Source organism: Bombus pascuorum, chromosome 15 (genome assembly GCF_905332965.1).
Source record: "Bombus pascuorum chromosome 15, iyBomPasc1.1, whole genome shotgun sequence".
NCBI classification, from domain to species: domain Eukaryota; kingdom Metazoa; phylum Arthropoda; class Insecta; order Hymenoptera; family Apidae; genus Bombus; species Bombus pascuorum.
The window spans coordinates 1,325,714-1,347,428 of record NC_083502.1 but is presented as its reverse complement, the minus strand read 5'-3'; the positions used below and the strand labels follow the sequence as shown (position 1 = coordinate 1,347,428).

General features: G+C 28.4%; 6 protein-coding genes across 8 annotated transcripts; 4 read left to right on the top strand and 2 right to left on the bottom strand.

Annotated features, from left to right (window-relative positions):
- The first annotated feature begins 739 nt into the window (after positions 1 to 739).
- Positions 740 to 4,366, top strand: LOC132914924 (hexamerin-like). Its single transcript, XM_060974440.1, has 6 exons — positions 740 to 1,013; positions 1,812 to 2,148; positions 2,222 to 2,625; positions 2,787 to 3,103; positions 3,228 to 3,580; positions 3,877 to 4,366. Exons 1-6 carry the CDS (start codon positions 795 to 797, stop codon positions 4,278 to 4,280), a joined length of 2,034 nt encoding a protein of 677 aa, XP_060830423.1. The 5' UTR covers positions 740 to 794; the 3' UTR covers positions 4,281 to 4,366.
- A 1,642-nt stretch (positions 4,367 to 6,008) lies between these two features.
- LOC132914962 (WD repeat-containing protein 43) lies at positions 6,009 to 9,966 on the top strand. The gene is made up of 7 exons (XM_060974512.1): positions 6,009 to 6,330; positions 7,106 to 7,600; positions 8,018 to 8,459; positions 8,547 to 8,853; positions 8,957 to 9,201; positions 9,421 to 9,636; positions 9,834 to 9,966. Exons 1-6 carry the CDS (start codon positions 6,136 to 6,138, stop codon positions 9,621 to 9,623), a joined length of 1,887 nt encoding a protein of 628 aa, XP_060830495.1. The 5' UTR covers positions 6,009 to 6,135; the 3' UTR covers positions 9,624 to 9,636; positions 9,834 to 9,966.
- Positions 9,967 to 10,180: 214 nt separating this feature from the next.
- Positions 10,181 to 12,281, top strand: LOC132914963 (geranylgeranyl transferase type-2 subunit beta). The gene is made up of 6 exons (XM_060974513.1): positions 10,181 to 10,341; positions 10,614 to 10,718; positions 10,851 to 11,207; positions 11,415 to 11,559; positions 11,695 to 11,870; positions 11,971 to 12,281. Exons 1-6 carry the CDS (start codon positions 10,339 to 10,341, stop codon positions 12,187 to 12,189), a joined length of 1,005 nt encoding a protein of 334 aa, XP_060830496.1. The 5' UTR covers positions 10,181 to 10,338; the 3' UTR covers positions 12,190 to 12,281.
- A 644-nt stretch (positions 12,282 to 12,925) lies between these two features.
- Positions 12,926 to 15,263, bottom strand: LOC132914954 (protein-lysine N-methyltransferase EEF2KMT). Of its 2 annotated transcripts, none has more exons than XM_060974497.1 (6): positions 15,153 to 15,263; positions 14,395 to 14,891; positions 14,170 to 14,313; positions 13,921 to 14,100; positions 13,342 to 13,837; positions 12,926 to 13,271 (listed from the first exon to the last, which is right to left on the bottom strand). In XM_060974497.1, the coding sequence occupies exons 2-6, from the start codon at positions 14,485 to 14,487 to the stop codon at positions 13,168 to 13,170; spliced, it is 1,017 nt and encodes a 338-aa protein (XP_060830480.1). In that variant the 5' UTR covers positions 14,488 to 14,891; positions 15,153 to 15,263; the 3' UTR covers positions 12,926 to 13,167. The 2 variants fall into 2 exon arrangements, with proteins under 2 accessions (XP_060830480.1, XP_060830481.1); XM_060974498.1 differs by lacking the exon at positions 15,153 to 15,263 and adding an exon at positions 15,039 to 15,070.
- Positions 15,092 to 17,670, top strand: LOC132914957 (CUE domain-containing protein 1). Of its 2 annotated transcripts, none has more exons than XM_060974503.1 (5): positions 15,092 to 15,198; positions 15,500 to 15,645; positions 15,773 to 16,148; positions 16,236 to 16,334; positions 16,422 to 17,670. In XM_060974503.1, exons 2-5 carry the CDS (start codon positions 15,526 to 15,528, stop codon positions 16,556 to 16,558), a joined length of 732 nt encoding a protein of 243 aa, XP_060830486.1. In that variant the 5' UTR covers positions 15,092 to 15,198; positions 15,500 to 15,525; the 3' UTR covers positions 16,559 to 17,670. The 2 variants fall into 2 exon arrangements, with proteins under 2 accessions (XP_060830486.1, XP_060830485.1); XM_060974502.1 differs by having other exon boundaries at positions 15,181 to 15,417.
- A 139-nt stretch (positions 17,671 to 17,809) lies between these two features.
- LOC132914935 (WASH complex subunit 4) lies at positions 17,810 to 21,536 on the bottom strand. The gene has a single exon (XM_060974458.1). It carries the CDS (start codon positions 21,227 to 21,229, stop codon positions 17,972 to 17,974), a length of 3,258 nt encoding a protein of 1,085 aa, XP_060830441.1. The 5' UTR covers positions 21,230 to 21,536; the 3' UTR covers positions 17,810 to 17,971.
- Between the last annotated feature and the right edge of the window lie 179 nt (positions 21,537 to 21,715).

Sequence of the window (21,715 nt, the reverse complement as noted above, 5' to 3'; positions counted from 1 at the left end):
TGCGTGTTTTATTCTTCTTAATTTATATTGGCCCAAAATTAACACATAATTTGTAATCGGGAAGATAAAATTAGTCAATACACGAATTTCGATCGAAGTTAAATCGTCAATGACAAACAGTGTTTACTTCTGCCATATCGTACAACTTTATTACGATGAAGTGCATTATAATTAAAAGAACGAGAACCTTCTAACGTTCGAAATAAAGCCTTTTCTGATAAAAATTGACCGAGGCACGCTTAAATTTTCAAAATTTAGAACAAAATCTTAATGATTTCTTCCAGACTTTCTTTTTCATTTTTCTCGAAAACCGTTCGTGGCGCGAAAAAACGTAGTAGGACATCAAAGATGCTCTCCTTTCTTAGGTCTACAATTTTTGTCTGACATGCTTTTGTTATATTATATTAGATATGTTATATTAGAAATATATTATTACATAGGATATGTAATATTACATTATATTAGATAATCAAATAAAATCGACTTTGTGTGCATTTAAAAATTTAAATAAATATTTCGACGTTTAAGTGCTCAGGGGCACGCCTTTTCCTTATCCAATCGAGCTGAAATTCTGCACAGATTATCTTTTTTTATTCATTGGAACTATTCCGGTGGAGGGTGTCGCGAAAGAAACCTTGAAAGAAATTTTCATCAAGATTAGATAAGAATTTATGTAAAATATCTAATGGAGCAATAAGTAAGAATTAATCGAGGGAGGGGATGACGGAGTATAAGAGTAGCTGCGCGCTGAGCATCTGCGCTCTGGGATTCCGCGGTTTTCACTTTTCAAAAATATGTTTCCACGGCTGTGGCTGCTGGGGCTACTGGCCTGCAGTTTGGTCAATGCAGAATATTACAACACGAAAACCGCTGATAAGGATTTCTTGTTGAAACAGAAGAAGGTCTACAATCTCCTCTATCACATCACCCAACCAGCCGAGATCAACTACACGTGGTACGAAGAGGGTCAGAAATGGGACATCGAAGCGAACATCAACTTGTACTCCAACCCGGTTAGTAATTATCCATTAAAATAAAAATTGATTATTAATAATGATTGCCTTGCTAGCTGCACAACGGTTAAAAATATGATAGATGCAATTCTGTTGGTTCACTGATTTTTATGTTACTTGATGTTTAAATTTGTATATTTTAGTATAACATACATAGGATGTGATCGGAAGTCATCCTTAAGTAGCAGAGCAAGAGGGCTCAAACACTTCTAAAAACTTTATATGTATACAGTATGTCCAATTTATTCGTACGCACTATACACGCTATTGTTTCATTAACTATTGAAAATACGAAAAAATGTTTCCTATGAAATTTGTTCGACTTCGGGAGGACATATTCTAATGTTATTAAATTTTCTGTAGACACGCACGTAAGGGTTGTGTGAAGAACAACTTTGTTTTTCTTCTATGGAGTCATATATTTTTTAATACATTAAAAAAAGGAAACGAAGTTGCTCTTTACCTACAGAGAATCTAATAACATCAGAATATGTCCCCTCCGAAATCAAACAACTTTCATAGGAAACATTTTTTCGTATTTCCAATAGTTCAAAAGTACATATTTTGAAATCTCATTAACAATGTAATGAGATACAGCTGTCATGATTATATTACTCATAATCACGATAGTCGTCTCTGCATATTAATTGATTACATTCTAAAGCATTTGAACGTAGTAAAATAAAGTGATGAAGCAAATAACAAAAAACAAATACAAATTTTTAAATAATTATTTGAACAAAAATCTAATAATATATATAACCTTGTGTAAAGTGAATATTCTTGATGAATTTTCAGGCCGCGGTAAAGGAATTCCTTTACATGTACAAGAACGGTATGCTTCCGCGAGGAGAAGTATTCTCACTTTACTATCCATATCTCCTTAAAGAAATGGTAGCCCTGTTCAGGTTGTTTTACTATGCAAACGACTTCGAAACATTCTCCAAAACAGCCCTTTGGGCAAGAAACAACATAAACGAGGGCGAATATATCATAGCCTTCTACAATGCAGTAATCAGAAGAGAAGACACTAAGTTCATTCAATTGCCACCCCCATACGAACTCTGTCCATACTTCTTCTTTAACTCAGAAGTCCTGCAAAAATCCCATCACCCATCAGTTTTTGGCCTCCGTGGTAATTGTTTTTAATTTTTTTCTTTTTATTTTCGTCGTACTATTTAATATAATTGCAAACTATTTCATTTTAGAAACAAGTGGAGAATACAAGACATACATACTCCAGGCAAACTATTCTGGTTGGTACATGAATCGTGAATACTACTTGGAAAATAAGTTGAATTACTTCATGGAAGATATCGGCTTAAATGCCTACTACTTCTTCTTCCGACAATCATTCCCATTCTGGATGTCATCCTCGGAATTTGGTTTTCAAGATTATCGCGGAGCAGAATACTTGTATGGGCATCAACAATTAATGAACAGATACTATTTAGAAAGACTTACGAATGAATTACCTAATCTCGAAGACTTCGACTGGGAGAAACTGTTCTATGCTGGTTATTATCCTACTATGACACACCAAAATGGATTACCATTCCCTCAGAGACCAGAATGGAGCAACTTCCCTAGCTACAAATACAAATACATTACGGTAAGAAAAAACTAACACGTTTGAAATTTTTAATTTTGAATTTCTTAAAATCTCACATGTGTGTTATAAATTGCGTGTTGCGTCCAAACGATCCGCAGCACTGCATGTAGTCGACCGAACCGCTCGCCTTTCAAGGGTTAATATAATTTCACTTCTTATAGGACATCAAAGACAAAGAATCGAGAATAATGTCTGCAATTGATACTGGTTATGTATTCGGCAATGGTACTACCAAGTATTACATCTATAACGAGGATGGTTTAAACATTCTTGGAAATATCATTGAAGGCAACGAAGATTCCTTTAACCAACAATACTATGGCAGTATTGATGCCCTTGGCAGGAAAATCCTTGGTTACAATCTAGAACCATCAAGCAAGTATAGAATCCTTCCCAGTGCGTTGGAAATCTTTTCTACTTCTTTAAGAGACCCTGCTTTCTATCGTCTCTATAAGAGAATAGTGGACCTTTACTACAGGTAATTCTAATTTAGTTTAGTTTGTTTTTGAACATAGTTAGCTTAATTCTAAACATTTGTTTTTATTTATTCATATTTATTTTTGTTACATTGTAACTTTAATTAACAAAATGTTTATTTCAAGGTACAAAATGCATCAGACACCATACAACAAAGATGAACTCATCTACCCTAATTTGAAAATTGAATCTTTCTCTATTGATAAACTCATTACATATTTTGAGCAATTTGATACAACAATCAGCAATGGGTTGTTCGTGGATGCACAAAAAGATGACAAATTGCCATTAATTAAAATTAGACAGCCTCGTCTGAATCACAAACCATTTAATTTCCACATTACCATCAATTCTGATAAAGCAACGAAAGCAGCTATCAGAATTTTCCTTGGACCCAAATATAATTCACACCATAAACTATATGAACTTCCAGACAATCTTAAATACTTCTATGAAATTGACAACTGGATTCTTGATTGTAAGTTTATTCAATTTTGTTTATTAGTTCATTATTAGTTTGATCCCCCCTTATTTCCTTTTCTAAAAATATTCTATTATTTTCATATATTTTCAAATTAAAAGGTATTAACTAATTACAGACATTTTTTTAGATTAACAAAGAAGTTTTATGTTTTTCAAATCATTTTTGGAAAGTCATTATAATTAATAAAATTATTTTAATTTACTATTATCCTTAATCCTTAATGTATAAATTTTCGTTATGATTAATATTTAGATATATAACTAACACTATTCTTCACAAATTTTCAACAGTGAATGCTGGCCTGAACAAAATTACACGTAATAGTCAGGAATGCTTCTTTACAATCAATGATCAAGAACCAAGTGAAGTTTTCTATAGCAAACTCGAAGCATCTCTCTATGGTGACAAAACATTCAATTACTATGAAAGAATCTTTGGATTCCCAGAAAGACTGTTATTACCAAAGGGTAAAAAAGAAGGGATGCCATTCCAACTGTTCTTATATGTTAGTCCAGTTTCTACGGAATACCAATTCACTTCCAGAATATGGGGTGATTATAAATTTGACAAGAGACCATTTGGTTTTCCACTAGACAAACCTCTTGATAATTTCAACTATGATGGACCTAATATGTTATTCAAAGACATTCTTATTTATCACAAGGAGGAATTTGACATAAACATTACTTATTAATAACTTTCTCTTTCTCTTGTATCTCTTACATTTATTTTTATAATATTCACAATTTTGCAATAAACGTTACTTTCTTTATCTTCCAATACGTTTTATTTTATTCTTCTTTTCATATGTATGAATACTCCTAAAAATTAATATTCTACATTTAATATTAAGGTAATTACAAATTTTTAAGTGATAATGTCATATGGAAGAAAAATATATATTGAGTAATGTTTTGAAATTTATATAAACGTTGTCAGATCATTTGCTAATTAAACTAAGAGAAATAGTTAGATTTATGTTGCTTTCTGAAGAAATATAATAAAAATAAAATAATTCAATTAAACTCAAATTGATAGTAGAGTTGTAGTTTATGTTATTAAAATAGTTATTAAGGTTGTAGGTTAACTTATTAATATATGATTTATATAATTACATAAAAATTATAAATTAAAATTATAGATCATGTTATTTCATGATTATGTTAAGATTCGCACGTACTATTATCATATGTCGTATACAAAGTTCCAGCAATTCCTAGAAATTTTGATGGTGGGAAATGTAGCATTTAAAATTTTCTTACTACTCGCATAGTGGTTATATTTTAACTTGAAATATGTAGGAATATTTTTTATCTAAAACAAATTCTCCCAACAAGTAATACATATGTGGTTGTATTAATACATAAGAGGCAAAGTGTTTAAAATGTTTAAAAGCAAGTTTTTAAGGACGAACTGAAATTAGATACATAAGGGAAACAGAATAATTGTTGTACTTCGTAGCTTACTTTACTTTGTAGTAATTGAATAGCTGGTTAGTAACAGAAAGGAAATGAGAGTTCACTCTTATGGATCTGGTTGTTCACGAAGTAGTGCTGCACCATGCGGTCAAATGCTGAGTTTAATTCACGTTAGCATATACAAGAACCTAAAAATTAGGGCTCTGCTCTGTATGGTTGCACACTAGCATAGACAGGAACCTATTGAGTCCCACGCTACAAGAACGTATTTAATTGTACAGTTCTACTATTACCACGTAGTACTATTATTAGTACTATTGGAAAAGTCCATATCTACTATTCTATTTGATAGACAAGTATAAAAATGACAACAATAAAATTGTGCAATAATAAAGCTATTGTATCTTGCCTAGGAAAAAGGAATTAATTGTTTACTACATTTTTGGGCGATGACACATATAAAGCAGTGTTAGAAATAATACAAAATGTCAGAATATAATAATTTATTAACAAAAAGCAAAGAAAATAAATAAATTTCTGCCGTTGATAAAATCCTAACTGCTCTTCACCCTTGTTCTTGACTCTTGAGACTTGCGCCCTTCTTTGTTGATGTCTTCTCAGAGACAAATCTTACTCAACTTTAACGAAAAGCGCTCCTTCGGGTGCTCCTAGAATCACTGAAGGAATTTACCTATAAAAACATAATTGCGACAGCAGCTAATTAGCTCATATTATTTGCTATATAATTCATAATTGTATCATATTATATGATACAATTAGTAACAAAGTAAACACTGATAAATTATTTTCAGTTAAACTAATTTCTCTTTTCATGATAGTTTTGCAATCAATTCTCCAGGACTATTCTAAACTACTAATTATGAACATTCTTCAGGAGAATTTAAGTTACTTAAGTTTAAGGTAGTAACTTTAAGCTTAAATACATAGATTCTTGTCTATGCTAAGTGCCAACCAAAAAGGGCAGATCCCTAATTTTATAGGCTCCTGTACATGTTAATGTCAATTAAAGTCAGCACTTGGCCGCATGGTGCAGCACCTGTACTGTGAAACAACTGAAACTACGGGCGTGAGCACTCTCATTTCCTCTCTGGTAGTAGTAATAGTTAAAAAATGGTGACTACCGCTAATTACGCTTTTTCTTCCGACGGTGAATATTTTGCACATTGCGGTAATGATGGAAAATTAAAAATTTGGGACACTGGCACTGGCCGTTTAAAACAAGAATATGTTTCTAATTCTCATCTTTCTTCACCATGTTGTGTTTTGGCTTGGCTTTACGTCAGTTTTCGAACAACAAATACATCGGTAAACCATGTGCTCCTTTACTCTATATTCGTATAAATATTGGATTTTCTTATTTTTTCGTAGATTTATTCTATATTATGATAAAATAAAACTTTTTCCGAACTCAACCTATCTTCTGAGTCATATCATGAATCATGAATGTTTATAATCTTTGATTAATCATACTTCTCAGTACTTTTAGAGGTTATGCTTTCCATGCGTTTCGCAATTTTTTACAAATTTTATACTAAAATAAACACTGAAATGAGACTTTCACAAAAGTATTTTAAGTTGTGAATATCTTTTATTTCATGAATTTTTCCTTTTCACTTGTCTTTATTATTAAGTCATGTTTCTTTAATTAAATGGTACTTGAGGTTATAATCTTTGTTCATTTCTATATTACATTTATATCAGAATAAGCAATAAATTTATTATTTTTCTTATAATATTTTACTATATATCGTGTAGATGTAATATCTTTATTTATAAAGGTATTTTGTTTTGTTATATAAACGAAATATAAAATAAATCATTTTTAAGATCTTTGTATTATAATTATACATAGTACAAATGTTTATGTTATTGTAAAATTTCAATTTCTTGAGTATAGCAGTATGATATAAAAATTTAAAATAGATTGATACCATTCATTAATGAATAATATAAGAACCAAATTATAGCATATTTAATGTTATATTATATTTACTTAATAATTAATAATAATTCAAGTAATTTGATTAATAAAGTGTTTTGAGTATATAATTGAAAATAGTTTTTTTTATTTTGTTATTAGCCTTCACCATGGAAAAAACGCAGAAAGAAATCAATTTCAGAAGAATCCAATCAAAAGGGCATTATTGCCATGGGTTCAACAAATGGAAGAGTCACACTTTATGATACAACAACTTCCTTAGTTACTGCACAATTAAATGGTCATTCTGGTAATGTTACTGCAGTGACTTGGTCTGAAAATGTTGGTTTATTCTCTGCAGCAGATGATCACCACATTATTCAGTGGAATTTGCAAGAAAATGGTGTAAGATGTAAATGGAAATCAGGCAAAGGAAAAACTGTATCATTAGCAGTTTCACCAGATGGAAAGAGTTTGTTATCAGGAGAAAGGGTTATTAAATGGTGGAATCTAGATACTAAGCAATTAGTAAGGACATTCACAGGCCATGCTAATGAAGTGTCCTGTCTTCATACTGTTCAAATGACATCTGGTAACAATTATGTTATCAGTGGTGCTTGTGGGGATGGTTACCTGAATGTTTGGGCATTAGATGAAGTAAGATGCATTTTTAAACTTCTTATTCTCGTTAGTCTTTTTTAATATGCTATACTTATTAACCATAACACATTATTATATGAGAATTGACAATTCTTTGTAAAGGTATATATTTTCTGTCCTTTCCCTGCATTATAAGGAGAGTATGCTAAGAAAGAATCATTTAATCATTTGACAATTTGTGGTGTATTGGTAACTTCCCCATATATCTGAATAAAAAAAGTTATTGTTAACAATATAAAATACAAATCTATTTAATTTTTAAAAATTTCTGATAATGGACTTTAAATATGATTTTATTAGAGCTCCCAAATTAATTTCTAGAAAAAGAGAAGTATTATATGTGTTCTTTTCAAAATTTTATTCAGTTTTAATTAAATATACAATTATATCTACTAATTAAGAAAATATTTTCAGCAAAGAAATGAAAGAACTGCTGTGGCAAGTTTAGCTTTGCAAGATGATCCAATAAGTGTTTCTACACACATTTCTGAAAACTTTCAAATGATAGTGTTGGTAGTAACAAGGTCTGGCCAAGCACATCTATTTCAATACCAACCAAATGGTCGGTCAAAACCTTTGAAGCCAAGTTTAAATATTGCAGTCGCTTCTGATATAAGCCAAAAAGATAGTGTCCAACAAATTTCTATCTTAAATGGAAAATTGACAGAAGATGAAAAATTATTATTAGCATATGGAACATATCTTAATCCTATATTTGAAAAAGTGACACCAGATTTTTCTGATAAAGTACAGTATCTAGTACGTTCAGAATATAAAAAAAGCAAAGACAGAAAAGAAGAAATTTCTAAAGTGAAGACCACTATAATTGAAGACAATGTTGAATATCTTACATCAGGTATTTATCTTTGATATTTAAACAGAGCAACATGTATACATAACAGCAAATCAGATTTGTAATTTAATTTTGATTTATCTGTTGTAGGAATAATTGAAACTACACAAAAAAAGATTAGAAGCAGTGGTGGGTCACAATTATTATTAAAAGATAGATTGGAAAACTTAAGCTTAAGTGCTGAAAGCAATCCTACAGGCAAAATCACGAGCACGGGCAATAGTAGGGCACAACTTTTAGTACAAGGCTTAAATAGTAAAGATAAAACTATTTTGAGCAACATTTTTCTCACAAAAAATGAGACTATTATTAGGAATACTATTGCCAAGCTACCAATTCAAGCAATTGGTCCTCTTCTTAAAGAACTTACCATCCTACTTCAGGGTAAAACATACACGTAAGATTATCAAACGTTAACTAATTTTTATAGTATATTTAAAATCATTAACTATAGAAGCCTAAAGATCGTGCTTAATTCTTATTAATTGATTATATTGCAGGAGTAAAATTGCTGTACGATGGTTGGAAGCATTATTAACAACTCATGCGGGACATTTATTGTCACAAGCAGACCTTGTAGAATTATTTGGGCCAATTTTAAGTTTAATGGATGCTAAACTAACTCTTTTAACAGAGCTCTCGAAACTTAAGGGTCGAGTATCTCTTATCACTGGCCAAATTTCTCAAACAATGGAAGAACACGACAAAGACATTAGCGAAAACTGCCTTGTCTACCAAGATACAGGTTTGTATCTGTAAAAATATTATTTTGTTGTAATCGATGTTTTAAAATTATTTTTCAAAATACAATTTATAAATTAAAATAAGTTTTGGACAAAATCTTACTTTTGTATAAAAATTAATAATACATAATTTCCCGTCTAATTTGATATATTATACTATTTTTACAATTTATAGTATTTATTTAAAGCTGAAATTAATAAACATGAATAAATATAAATAGATTCATCAGATGAAGATGGTGGAGTTGAAGATGAAGATTTAGAAAGCGAGTCAGATGAGAAATGGGAAGAAATGTCAAACCAAGAGGACGAAGATGAACAAGAAGATCAAGGTGATCAAGAACAGGAGAATGATGAGGATGTCACAAGTACAAATTCTCATTATGATAATGTTGATGATGATGAAGAATCTGTATCCAGCTGAATATTAATTTGAGGTAAAATAAAAAACGAAATTATAAAAAATTATTGGTTTTAAATTACGATTAAATTTTTTGCAGTTTACATGAATTAATTTAAATGCTTCACTAAATTATTTTATTACAATATTATATCAGAATCACTATTTAAAAAATTAGTATAGGTCAGTTTATCACATAATGACATTACTAAATTCAGTTTTTGTTTGTTTTAGTGAACATTGGAGTTCCTGAATGTAATGAATATGGAGAAAAAGAGAAAACAATTGAAATCTTGAAATTGTTAAATAAATGTCGTTTTTCTACAAAAAATATTCAAATTATTAAATATATATTATCTATTCTAAACGAGAAATTATTTCATACTTCTGATTTTAAGTTAAAAATAAACTAAGTATTTACTTATAAATAAACAAACTTTTTTAAAAGGAAAATAGAAATAACTACAACTTCAATGTTATTACTTTATGTAAACTTATTATAATATTTTATTCCTTTCTCTTTTAAAATGTTTTTTTTGAAAATCCGCGCCTTTTTGTGATCACTAAGAAATTCTGTTTTTGAGGTTAGGCTGAAAATGAAGTTATTCTTCAACGAAGGATGAGGTATATTTTTATCAGAGGTGTAAGAAGTGTAAAAAGTTTTCATAAATTGACTTAAATGAATGAAAATTAATAAAACATAGTAATTTACATACTTTTTAAAAAATAACTTTGTAACATGGTAAGTGGACGAAGAGTTTAATACAAATTATTTATTCTGGGTTAAAACGTTAATTCTGTCTTAGGTTAATTTATCCTTTTTTTGCGTATTATATTATTACAATGATTTTATTTTATAGATTTTTTTATTAAATAGAATATGGTTTATACAGTTCTTAGAATAAGTTTTTACAAAAAAACGTAGAATAAAATAGGAAATTATTTATACAAGTATAAATTTATTACTATTTATATGATACATGCTTTAACAATGTTTTTTAATTTATGCTTTAGCCAGTGCTAAAACATGACATCGAACTTCCAGCTTCAGTTCCTGAATTATTATTGGAAAAGCATGCAAACTTTTTACTTTCTTATGGTACTGACAAAGATGAATATGTAAGTATATTATAATATTATTTTAAATTTTATGTATTATATTTTTTATATTATAAGTAGTATAAGGATTATTTGCATATACATAATTAAAATAGGTTTAATGTATAATTAATGGAAATAATAATATTTTAGATGTATTGTATGACAGAACATATGAGAATGTCTGGAATGTACTGGGGTTTAACAGCACTGGATCTTATGGGTAAACTTGAACAGACAAATCGAAATGAGGTACTAGAATTTATTGCTCAATGTCAAACAGACAGTGGTGGTATAGCTGCAAGTTTACAACATGACCCACATATTCTTTACACTTTGAGTGCAGTACAAATACTTTGTATCTATAATGCATTAGATACTATTGACATAGAAAGAGTTGTAAAATATGTAAAGGAAAGACAACAACCAGATGGAAGTTTCACAGGTGATATCTGGGGTGAAGTTGATACAAGATTTTCTTTTTGTGCTGTGGCAACTTTATCACTTTTGGTAAATAAATATAGTAATAAGAGATTTAATCTATTGATAGATATTAGATAAATGTTGACAAATATTAAATCTGTACAAAAATGTATTAAATTACATCTATATTTTTGTATTTGTATATTTTTTTATGATAATAGAATAATATAATACTTAAAGTTACAAAAATAGTAAGCTTATGAATTAACTTAGACTATAATAATATTATTTTAGAATCGATTGGATGCAATAGATGTTGATAAGGCAGTTGAATTTGTGATGAAATGCATGAATTTTGATGGTGGATTTGGATCAAAACCTGGAGCTGAAAGTCATGCTGGTATGATTTATTGTTCCATAGGGCTTTTATCAATAACTGGTAATTTTTATTTTATTCTTAATTATTCTTCAGTTAGTATATAACAAAATCAATATAATAAAATAAAAAGAAAGAGAAAAAATATATACAATTCTTTTTACAAATTAAATAACATAAAGTGTTAAATATTGCCAGGTAATCTTCACTTAGTAGATGCAGATCAATTAAGTTGGTGGCTTTGTGAAAGACAACTTCCATCTGGGGGTTTAAATGGTAGACCAGAAAAGTTACCTGATGTTTGTTATTCTTGGTGGGTCCTTTCTGCACTAACAATTTTAGGACGCCTTCATTGGGTTAATAAAGAACAATTGGTATGTATTTCTTCAAAAAAATTAAAGAATGCAAAAAGTACTAATATTATATTAAGAATGGATAAAGTTAATCAACTTTTATTACAACATTAATTTACAGATAAAATTTGTACTGGCATGTCAAGATACAGAATCAGGAGGGTTTAGTGATCGTCCAGGAGATATTGCTGATCCTTTTCATACTCTTTTTGGCTTAACTGCACTCTCCCTTTTAAATACTGATTATCCTCTGAAAAAGATCAATCCAACATATTGCATGCCTGAATATGTAATTCAAAGGTTACATTTAAAACCAGCAAGACTCGACCAAAGTAATTGACAACTGATTACTAAAAATTAGCTTTTTACTAAACCTAAATATTTATGAAATAATGCAACAAGAGAAAATATAATGTTAATCTTTTGGAATAATTGTTTTATTTATTGCTTTATTTAAAAAACACAATATCGTTTACTGCAATTTGCTAGCATATTATTAATGATAATAACTGATTATACATATAATACGTATAATAATATATAACAAATATGCTTTTGCTTCTAATGATTCGATAAGGATGTTGCACTAGAAAACTGTACCTATAATAATATTTATTATGGCATGAGGTTTTTGAGAGATAGTCGCAATAACATATGATAGAAAATCAGTGACTAAAAAAGAGCTATTAAAAAAAGAAACACATACTATTGATACAAACATAAACAACTTTCATTTGATATAAGTCTCTCATTATTTTTCATTCAAATGTAAAGCAATGGTTATTGGCAATTATATTCATATTTATATAAATCTTTACGTTATATATTTTTCAGATTTTTATTTACATTTAAAATCGTGTTAAAATGACAATTCTCGCAATCTTTTTATCAGTATCTCAAATGTTGTAAACTAAATATATCATTCCATTTGATGAAACAGGATTTGTACAATTTTTTTGTGAATCTGAGAGACACTGAGAGAAAATCTCTGGTAAGTACAAGAAATAAAGTTATCCGCTTAATATTAGTAAATTTACAAATAAATAATTTTTATTGTATTTAATTTTTTTAAATAAATTTAATTTCCATTGAAATATAAATAATTACTATGTACATTTTTCCTTGTTGGTGAAGTATATTTAAATACATTTATAATAAATATTCTTTATTTGCAAATGTAAATATATAAAACAAGTATTAAGTAAAATTTACTATATAATAAGTATTCAACAAATTGCCTTTAAAATCCAGTAAGATCATCTTAAAATAATTATTATTGTCAAAAACATTATATCAATAAAAATTTATTATCTTAAATTTATTTCTGAAAAATCTTTAATATTTTAACAGGTGCGCTTGCCAACTTTTGGTGTACCATTTTCTGTGGTATATTATATTCTTCAAAAGAAAGATCATAATGAGCTAAAAAAACAATATTAATTTTTAATATGTATTTGGTAGAAAATTTAATATCTAAGAGTAAAAAATATACCTAATTGATATAGAAACTGTAAAACAGTGTTTTCATTGCGAATTGTTGCTGCAATAATTGCATATCTATTAGGAAAAGATAAAAATTCTTTTAATCCTGATATTAATTCAGAAAATGAATTGACATCATATAAAATATCAGCTCCAATTACTATATCTGGTATGATCCATTGTTCATTCACATATTTATTAATATCTTCCCATCTTAACTCTTTTATTTTAACATCTGTATGATTATAGCTTAATTGCAATTTCAATCTATCATGTTTTAGTTCTGTTTCTATTTTCCTTTCATTACATAATAAATTAAGTTTAATGTTTTCAGAAACCATTTCAAGAACAATTTTATGACAATCTGTAAATATATATTGTTTGGGAAAACATGTCTTAATAATGGATAATCCTGTTAATCCAACACCACAACCAAGTTCTAAAATAACTTTTCCAAAGAATTTTTGTTTATTTTCTAAGCACCATTTACTTAACTCAATGGCTCCCTGCAAATTATGAATGATATTACAACTGGAAATTCGAAAAATCATATTGTACAATCATAGTTTCCTGCCAAGTTTCCAAATACCTGCCAACTACACAATCCTGTTGTACCTTCTGATATAATATTCGTGCTTTCTTTTATACTAATGCAATTATCTTCCATTAGAAAATGCCGATAGTGAATAGATTCTTCTATAGTGGAAGATATTAAATTACAATATGTTGTATAAATACCGTCATAAATTTCACCATTTTTATCTTCAATCTAGATTATAAAAATTAAATCTTTAACTCTAGAAATGAATTAATTTTATAAATATTAATTCATTTATACCTTTTTCATAAGCCATTTTAAAAATGCCCTCTGATAAGATTGTTTAATTGGATATTTTTTAATTAAGTCACTATTTACTGTTCTTTCCAAGATCTCCTGTTGTTTTTTTGAACTAACTAGACAATTAATATTTTCTTCTGAAATCTGCAAGTTTTAAAATATAAATGTGAAATTTCTATAATTCTTTGAAAGATTATTTATAGATTGATTGTAAAATTTACATACAAGAATGTCTATTGTATTTATTGGTGTACAATATAGGAAATGTTCAATTAAATTATCCACATTAAACGAGTTACAATTCATTTTATTGTCCATGTCTCATACAAGAATTATTAAAATTTTATATTTATTTTTATCAATAATATTTTATGAATTTTTCATACATAATTTTAAATTATGATGCTTCATAAATAAGATGAAATAACACTAAAAACAACTATTTTGTCATAAATATTTATTTTCTGAAACTAAAATATGTGTGTTCGAAATGATTTTTGCTCCTAATATAACAATTTTTATTGAATTAACAACATATGAAATAAAACTTGTGAAAACATAACCTATCTCATTTTGAAATATTAAACTTCAGAGTTGTAAACATCCTCACAATGTGTATACGGTTTTAATATACGATTACATATGTGAATCCCGGTCACGATCTATTTATAATTTATATGACCCTGGTCGGACCATTCGTTCAAAAATTCAATCAACCTAACCTAAAAATGCAAAAGGATACTATTCCTTAGTTCTATATAAATAATATTTCACTTGTTCGTTTCTGCAATTATTTATATTTATTACATGCTATTTTAAAAATAGTTAATATTAAATATTTCATGTTGGAATAAAATGAAAAATGTTACATAAATTGTCCAGAATACACCAATAAAAATCAAGCTCGAATCACTAGATAAATCCGTTCTGTGGTTTCGCAATTCTGGAATAAGTTTACTTTTCATAAGAAAGGTCTCACTCACCAAATTTTTGACAGTTGGTCATCTTTCTTGCATGTGTAATGACAGGGTACAGTCTTGTCTCGGTTTTCAATTATGTGCATGGATATTTCGTATAACTCAGCGGTGCATAACTAATTATAACATAAAGACAAAATAAGATGTAATTAATTTCCCCAAACAAATAACATGACATTCACGTAATAATCAGAAACCGATATCCCTCGTTATGAATGACGATTTGTCTATTCATGTTTTTGGAACGTTTTAGATTTATTGAATTTTCAAAGTAAAATTAAATAACGTCATATTACGAAATCTTTGTTGAAAGTTTCCTAACTGCAACTAATTAAGCTAATTGTTTCACTTAGATTAACAATTCTACAATCACCACATAATGGCCTCTGCTATGGAACAGCAACAGCAGCAACAACAACAACAAACAACTTTAGAATTTTATCAAGCAATGGCTGATTTCAAAAACATGTTTCCACAAATGGATGATGATGTGATCGAGGTAAATTCATTTAATAAATGTATTAAATTACATTATGTAACTGGAAACTGTCTTCAGTCTAAATGTATGTTATGAAATGATGCATAATGATACATAATAAATGAAGAAATTATTTCAAAATTTTTAGGCTGTGTTAAGATCTAACCAAGGTGCCGTAGATACGACAATCGATCAGTTGCTTACTATGAGTACAGATAATGAAAATGAAAAAATTAGAAGTGAATTAGAGCAAAATGAAAAATCACCAAGTACTTCTAAGTCACAGAAAACAGAGTCAACAATATCCTTAAAAAGTATACGTAAATGGCAACCTGCTTTATTAGGTCCATTACCAGATACATTCCTTCGACTTCCTCAACAAGTTTGTGAAGATAGTTTAGATTCTTCATGTTTACAAGAAAATTCGATGTTAGAAGATGAAAGAATTGCTATATTTCTTCAAAATGAAGAATTTATGGCTGAACTACGTTGGAATGAAGACTTTTTGTCAACTTTAGAAAGTGGTTTGTAACATGCAGTTATAATTTTTATAGTGCAAACAATGTAGAAAAGACATAAAATTCCAATTATTTACATTATCTTTATCATAGATACAAAAATTCAAGGAACAAGCCTTGAAAAATGTGGCAGTCAAATTGGTCATGATGATGAAGATCTTTTTAAAGAAAGACTAAAAAATATGGGCAAAGGTATTTTGGCAGTTGTATATTATTATGTAATGAATGTAAAAATTACAAAATTTATATTTTACCTTTATTATTTTAATTATGTTCTAGTGTCTCGACGTAAGTTTGCACAACTTACTAAAGTATTTACACGCAGTAAAAAACGAGGGGGTAGACAGTTATTACCCCCAACAGCTTCCTGTGATGATTTATTGGACCCAGAGGAGTCATCTAGATTTCAATCTTAGAAATTATAACACTTTCTTTATTCTACCAGAAAAGACAGTTTTTCAGTAATTGATACTTACAGCAATTTATCCAGTCCAGAAGTGAGAAAGAAGCATATCTGTATTAATATGAATAATTGAATGGCAAATTGCAAAGAAAATTTAGATGGAAATAGTTTTATTAATGCAGATTATTTAAATTAGAAAACAATTAGTAAGACTCATATTCTGTGCAGTTTAATTAACATGATATTATTAAGTTGCTTGAATAACTATTTAATTCAGGAGCACAGAAAGATCAAAAGATAAAATGTAGGAATAATAGCCCTAGATATTATCTAAAAAAAAATTGCAAAACTATAAAATATTTCGTATTTTAATAATGTACTGTGAACCAGTACACATTTTAGATAGTAACAGTACAATAATTACAACAGTCATACTGTTAAAATAAGGATCTGTCGAATGTTGTTATAAATATTTTCTTTCTTTTTTTAACATGACATTGTGAAGCTTTACAAACAATGTATTTACAGATAGTTGATATTATTTATGTGTATTATTTATATTTGATCGTTGACAATGATTTAGAGAATGTATAGTTGTTTTTTCTACAAAATTTTTTTGTAGTTTATATTTATTTAAAAAAAAGTTTGTATAGTTATTGGTAAACATTGTTAAAGTATAAAATAAATTATATTTATAGGTATCATGAATTATAGTAAAAAATTTCTATCCATAATGTTAAAGTAAACATTTAAAGAAAGATTTAGAATTGGCGAATTTGTCACTTCATATTTGATTTTTACGTGATATTTTGCTGATATAAAAATAAATTTCTTTTTATATTGCTATGCGGATTAATAATGATGCTTTCATATTTATAATTACATTTTCGAGAAACTCCTATCTATTTAGAGTTGTAAGTGTAATAAATTCTAGTCTGTTCATCTAGCCATATTACTTATTGAGTAACAAATACCAAGGATTGCAATTATACATATATATATGTTGGTGTAGAAGACCTTTATATATATAAATGAGTGTAATTAAACATGGTATGTGCCACAGGCATAAGTATAAGCTTAAGAATACCGATCTTTACTATATAAAAATAAACTACGTAATTTTTAGTGTCTCCTTAATAAGTTAAGATTCATTTGACATATTATCCTGTATTTTTATTTTCTCATTATTGTAATATATATATATATATATATATATAATACAAGTTACAAAAGGATTACGAAAATAAAGTAAATTTATAGCATATAAAGTGTTTTAAAGCTATTTTTTATAAAGCACATAATAGTATTATACAGTATATAATTTGACATTCTTTATACAATAGTAATGAGAAATATGAAACAAAAATATTTAACAATCACATTGTAATTAATTAACTCAATAATACATTTTACAGATTGTGGAATATTACATATCAGACTGTTTAAAGAATACTCTAGCGCCAGACAAACTATAATAGAGCAATTGGAATTCAGCACTTCTTTCACCTAAACGTTTTAATGTTAATGCTCTTGTTTGTTGCAATTTTTCATCTCCTTGAACATTTTTACTTTCTGCAGCCTGCTGTTCAGCATTTATATGCTGTTCAACTGTTTTAAACCAATGTAAACTATCCAATTCTGATGACTGATTTAAAAGAGCATTTATGTAAGCAATTCCCATTGCAAAACCATCATCAGTAAAAGCTGCACCTGTTTGATTTTTCTTAAACATTTTTTCTTTATTCGATATTGAGTTATCAATAAAACTTAATGTTAATGGAGGTACAATAGCATAAAATTGTTGCAGATGATGTGATTCAGTATCTCGAAAAGCAGATGCAAATACATCAACAAGAAGTTTGAAGTATTGTATTCCTTCTGTAAAGTTTCGTATTAAATTTGCAATATTATTTTCTAAACACTTTGCTGCTGATTGAGTTGTTACACCATAACTTAAATTTTTACACATTAATTCAAATGGTACAGATGAATCGATGTTTGGCAGAAATGAAATAGCATTTGAACTAGCATGCAGTCCACCAGATCTAATTAATCGTACATACCCCAATGCATTTCCAATTTGAGTTATTAATTGTCGAAATTGATCTAAATAACTTAAACCATCAGGTGTCATACCTAATTTTCTGATCCCTTTCTGAAATTTCTCTGCTCTCTCATATGTATAAGGCGTTCTACCATTTTCTCTTTGAACCTTGATGAACCTTATATCTCGCATTAATCTCGACTTTATATGTTCATCAAAAAGGAATTGTGAAAATGTGTGTAATTTTATACGAAGAAATTGATATACAAAGTTAACTGTTGTACTCATAATACCAGTTCCATGTGTTCTGATAGAATTTGCTATATGTCGAATTCCAATAGTATTTAAATGTTTATTGTTACTAGTATGTTCAATGAAAGTTTGAGTGTTTAAATTATATAAATATTTTGATACAAATACATGAATATTTCTCATAATTTCTAAAGCATCTAAGCCCTGTTCCAAGGTTTGTGTAGGTAAATAGTTTTGTACAGTATGTAGATTTAATTTATAATGTGCCAAAGCATGCATCATTCTATATGTTCTCCAATCATGTAATGCTACTGTAGTGAGATTGTAAAACATATCATCAAGGTAATGTTCAATGAATCTTTTAGCGTATATCATACTATTTGTTAAAGGTAATGGTAATGATCGTACTATTCTTCCACCATCTTTTGCCCCAATATTGAATGGATTTGTAGAATCCAATTTTAAATGTGAATGGACATGAAGTCTTAGATTAGTTTCAATTTCATGACAAACAGGTTCTAATATATTCTTAGTCAACATTTCTCTTAATTGCATAATTCTTTTCTGTTTTAAATTTAATCCTTCTTGTTCACTAATGGTGCTGTTAAATGCATTAAACAAATGAACTATGTGATTTATACTTAAATTACTATCTATTACAGAAGAAAAATAAGCTGGAATTATATTCTGATGATACAGTAATATAGAGTAATCACAGATATCTGTAATAATATTGTACAATTCCGCAACAATATCGTAATTATTCAATGAAAATCTCAATTTCACCATGTCCTCTTCCTTAAAAGTATCTGTTAATTGACTAGCACACGCTAGAGCACATCTGATTATTAATCTTCTATCTGCACTTGGTGGTCCATTTAATAATCTCATACTTAAACCTACTAGTGACAATGCATCCAATTTTTCTCTGCTATAACCTTTGTCCTTCTGAATTAAACTCTTTCGAGCAGTTTCCAATGTAATTAAAATATAATAACTCAAGTATTGTAATACTTGACTTTGTGATTGCACTATAACTGGTCCGAATATGTAAAATGTAGTCTGCAAAGACTTTTGTACTTCTATTAATCTACAAATTAATTGAACAGTGTTACGATTCATTGGTTTAATAAGAATCGCATGCATATTTATTATAAAAGATACAATTTCTTTAATCTGAGATAACAATGCAACTAAATCAATTAATAAAGTTTGTTTCTGCCCAATATCTGAAATCTGAAGACTTGTTTTCATTAAAATACTTTGCATTTCAATGCACCATGTTACTGCTTTTTGAATTAAGCCATTCACAGTCTGGGAAAGTTTTTGTATCCTCAAACATAGTATTTTTTCTCCTACTTGTTGACTGACAGCATTACCAGCTTCTTTTGGCAAAAAATCACTTAAAAATTTACTTGGAATCCATATGACATTTCCAATTAAATTTACAGCATAAAACTTTTTATTATTTTCAAGCACTCTTTTAATTAATCTTTTATCACAGGTGCCAAATAATTTTGTTGTTACAACAATTCCAATATTTATTTTGATCCAACTTTTATTCAATGAAACATAATCATTTGGTTTATTTTCTATGTCTACCATTAAATTTTTTAAATAATTAGTAATCTGTTCACTCATTATAGATGCTTTATTCACATCCATTATACGTTCAATCGTCTTGGAAAATAAAACTTTCTTCAATAAATTCTCTTGTAAATCTTTTAATAACTTATTCAGTGTATGTAATTTAGATTCACTTATGCCAAATTGCAACGGATTGTGCATGATAGAACGCACATTCATTCTATACTTTTTCCATTGTTCCAACAATGAAGGCTGGGATTCAATAATTTCATCCAATGTCAAAACTATTATAAACAAATCAATAAAGTGTTCTATTAATACAGGTAAATAAATATCGTTAGAGTCACCTGCTAGGCTAGATAACTGTTCTGTTGTCAAATGTGCTACAGTCCATATCCTATTCACAAAAACAAATAGATCTTGCAGATCAGACAAAAGATATGTGATATTATTCTGATTATTCTCTGCCCCTCTTTCACCATGAGTAAACAATTTTTTATAGAACATCTTAGCTTCCATCACAAGAAGCCTAATTTCTCTGCAGGTACCAGCAACTGCAGCAAGTAGCTTTGATAAATATTTATTTTCCATTTCTATTAAATTTATCAAGCTGATATCCTCAACAGGTTTGTATACAAGCCGAAGAGGACCTTCCATAAAATATTCTAATGTAGAATCTTTTTTCCATGTTTGCTTAGCTAAATTCTCAAAAAACTGTCCATATTTTCGTAAATGTATCGAACCTGCAGTTTTGTATATGGTCTCGTCCTTTTTCGAATTCCATGCTGATGATTCTATCATTATTATTTCGTATATTTGCTACCGTTAATCGAAATATGTTAAAATATTGATTTCAAATAAATGACATGTAAAATGTATTTTTCAAATTTGTAACATATCTTTTGATAATTCACATATGTTTTAGTACCATCCTATACTTTTCAACATCACTTTCCAGCAGTACTTTCTTTAATTACTTTTAACTACTATTATGATACTATCATTTCTTACATATTTACAAAAAACAAAATTGGAAAGTGGATATCATGAAAGGTTGATAGCTGATAGTACTGCACTATACAGACTATACTGTACCGTCTGACCAACGAGTTGAGTCACAAGTAAATAAAACCATGTGATCAAAGTCTAGGGAAAATAAGGTTGCATTTATGTATTGACGTATTGTGTGAATTTTCCAAAATTTTGGAGAACTTCGCGAGGTTGCAGCACGTAAAGTGCTTCAGTACTCTGCTCGTATTTTAACTTCAAACAATTCTAAAAGCTAAC

Excerpts from the sequence above, each read along its gene's own strand:
- LOC132914924 (XM_060974440.1), top strand. The coding sequence starts at position 795 with ATGTTTCCACGGCTGTGGCTGCTGGGGCTACTGGCCTGCAGTTTGGTC. Across the intron at positions 2,626-2,786 it reads ACAAATACAAATACATTACG|GACATCAAAGACAAAGAATC; the intron begins GTAAGAAAAAAC and ends CACTTCTTATAG. Across the intron at positions 3,581-3,876 it reads TGACAACTGGATTCTTGATT|TGAATGCTGGCCTGAACAAA; the intron begins GTAAGTTTATTC and ends AATTTTCAACAG.
- LOC132914962 (XM_060974512.1), top strand. The coding sequence starts at position 6,136 with ATGGTGACTACCGCTAATTACGCTTTTTCTTCCGACGGTGAATATTTT. Across the intron at positions 8,460-8,546 it reads TGTTGAATATCTTACATCAG|GAATAATTGAAACTACACAA; the intron begins GTATTTATCTTT and ends TATCTGTTGTAG. Across the intron at positions 9,202-9,420 it reads CCTTGTCTACCAAGATACAG|ATTCATCAGATGAAGATGGT; the intron begins GTTTGTATCTGT and ends AAATATAAATAG.
- LOC132914963 (XM_060974513.1), top strand. Across the intron at positions 10,719-10,850 it reads GTACTGACAAAGATGAATAT|ATGTATTGTATGACAGAACA; the intron begins GTAAGTATATTA and ends ATAATATTTTAG. Across the intron at positions 11,208-11,414 it reads TGGCAACTTTATCACTTTTG|AATCGATTGGATGCAATAGA; the intron begins GTAAATAAATAT and ends ATATTATTTTAG.
- LOC132914954 (XM_060974497.1), bottom strand. The coding sequence starts at position 14,487 with ATGGACAATAAAATGAATTGTAACTCGTTTAATGTGGATAATTTAATT. Across the intron at positions 14,101-14,169 it reads TAAAATGGCTTATGAAAAAG|ATTGAAGATAAAAATGGTGA; the intron begins GTATAAATGAAT and ends TTTATAATCTAG. Across the intron at positions 13,838-13,920 it reads CAGGATTGTGTAGTTGGCAG|GGAGCCATTGAGTTAAGTAA; the intron begins GTATTTGGAAAC and ends CATAATTTGCAG.
- LOC132914957 (XM_060974503.1), top strand. The coding sequence starts at position 15,526 with ATGGCCTCTGCTATGGAACAGCAACAGCAGCAACAACAACAACAAACA. Across the intron at positions 15,646-15,772 it reads TGGATGATGATGTGATCGAG|GCTGTGTTAAGATCTAACCA; the intron begins GTAAATTCATTT and ends CAAAATTTTTAG. Across the intron at positions 16,335-16,421 it reads ACTAAAAAATATGGGCAAAG|TGTCTCGACGTAAGTTTGCA; the intron begins GTATTTTGGCAG and ends ATTATGTTCTAG.
- LOC132914935 (XM_060974458.1), bottom strand. The coding sequence starts at position 21,229 with ATGATAGAATCATCAGCATGGAATTCGAAAAAGGACGAGACCATATAC.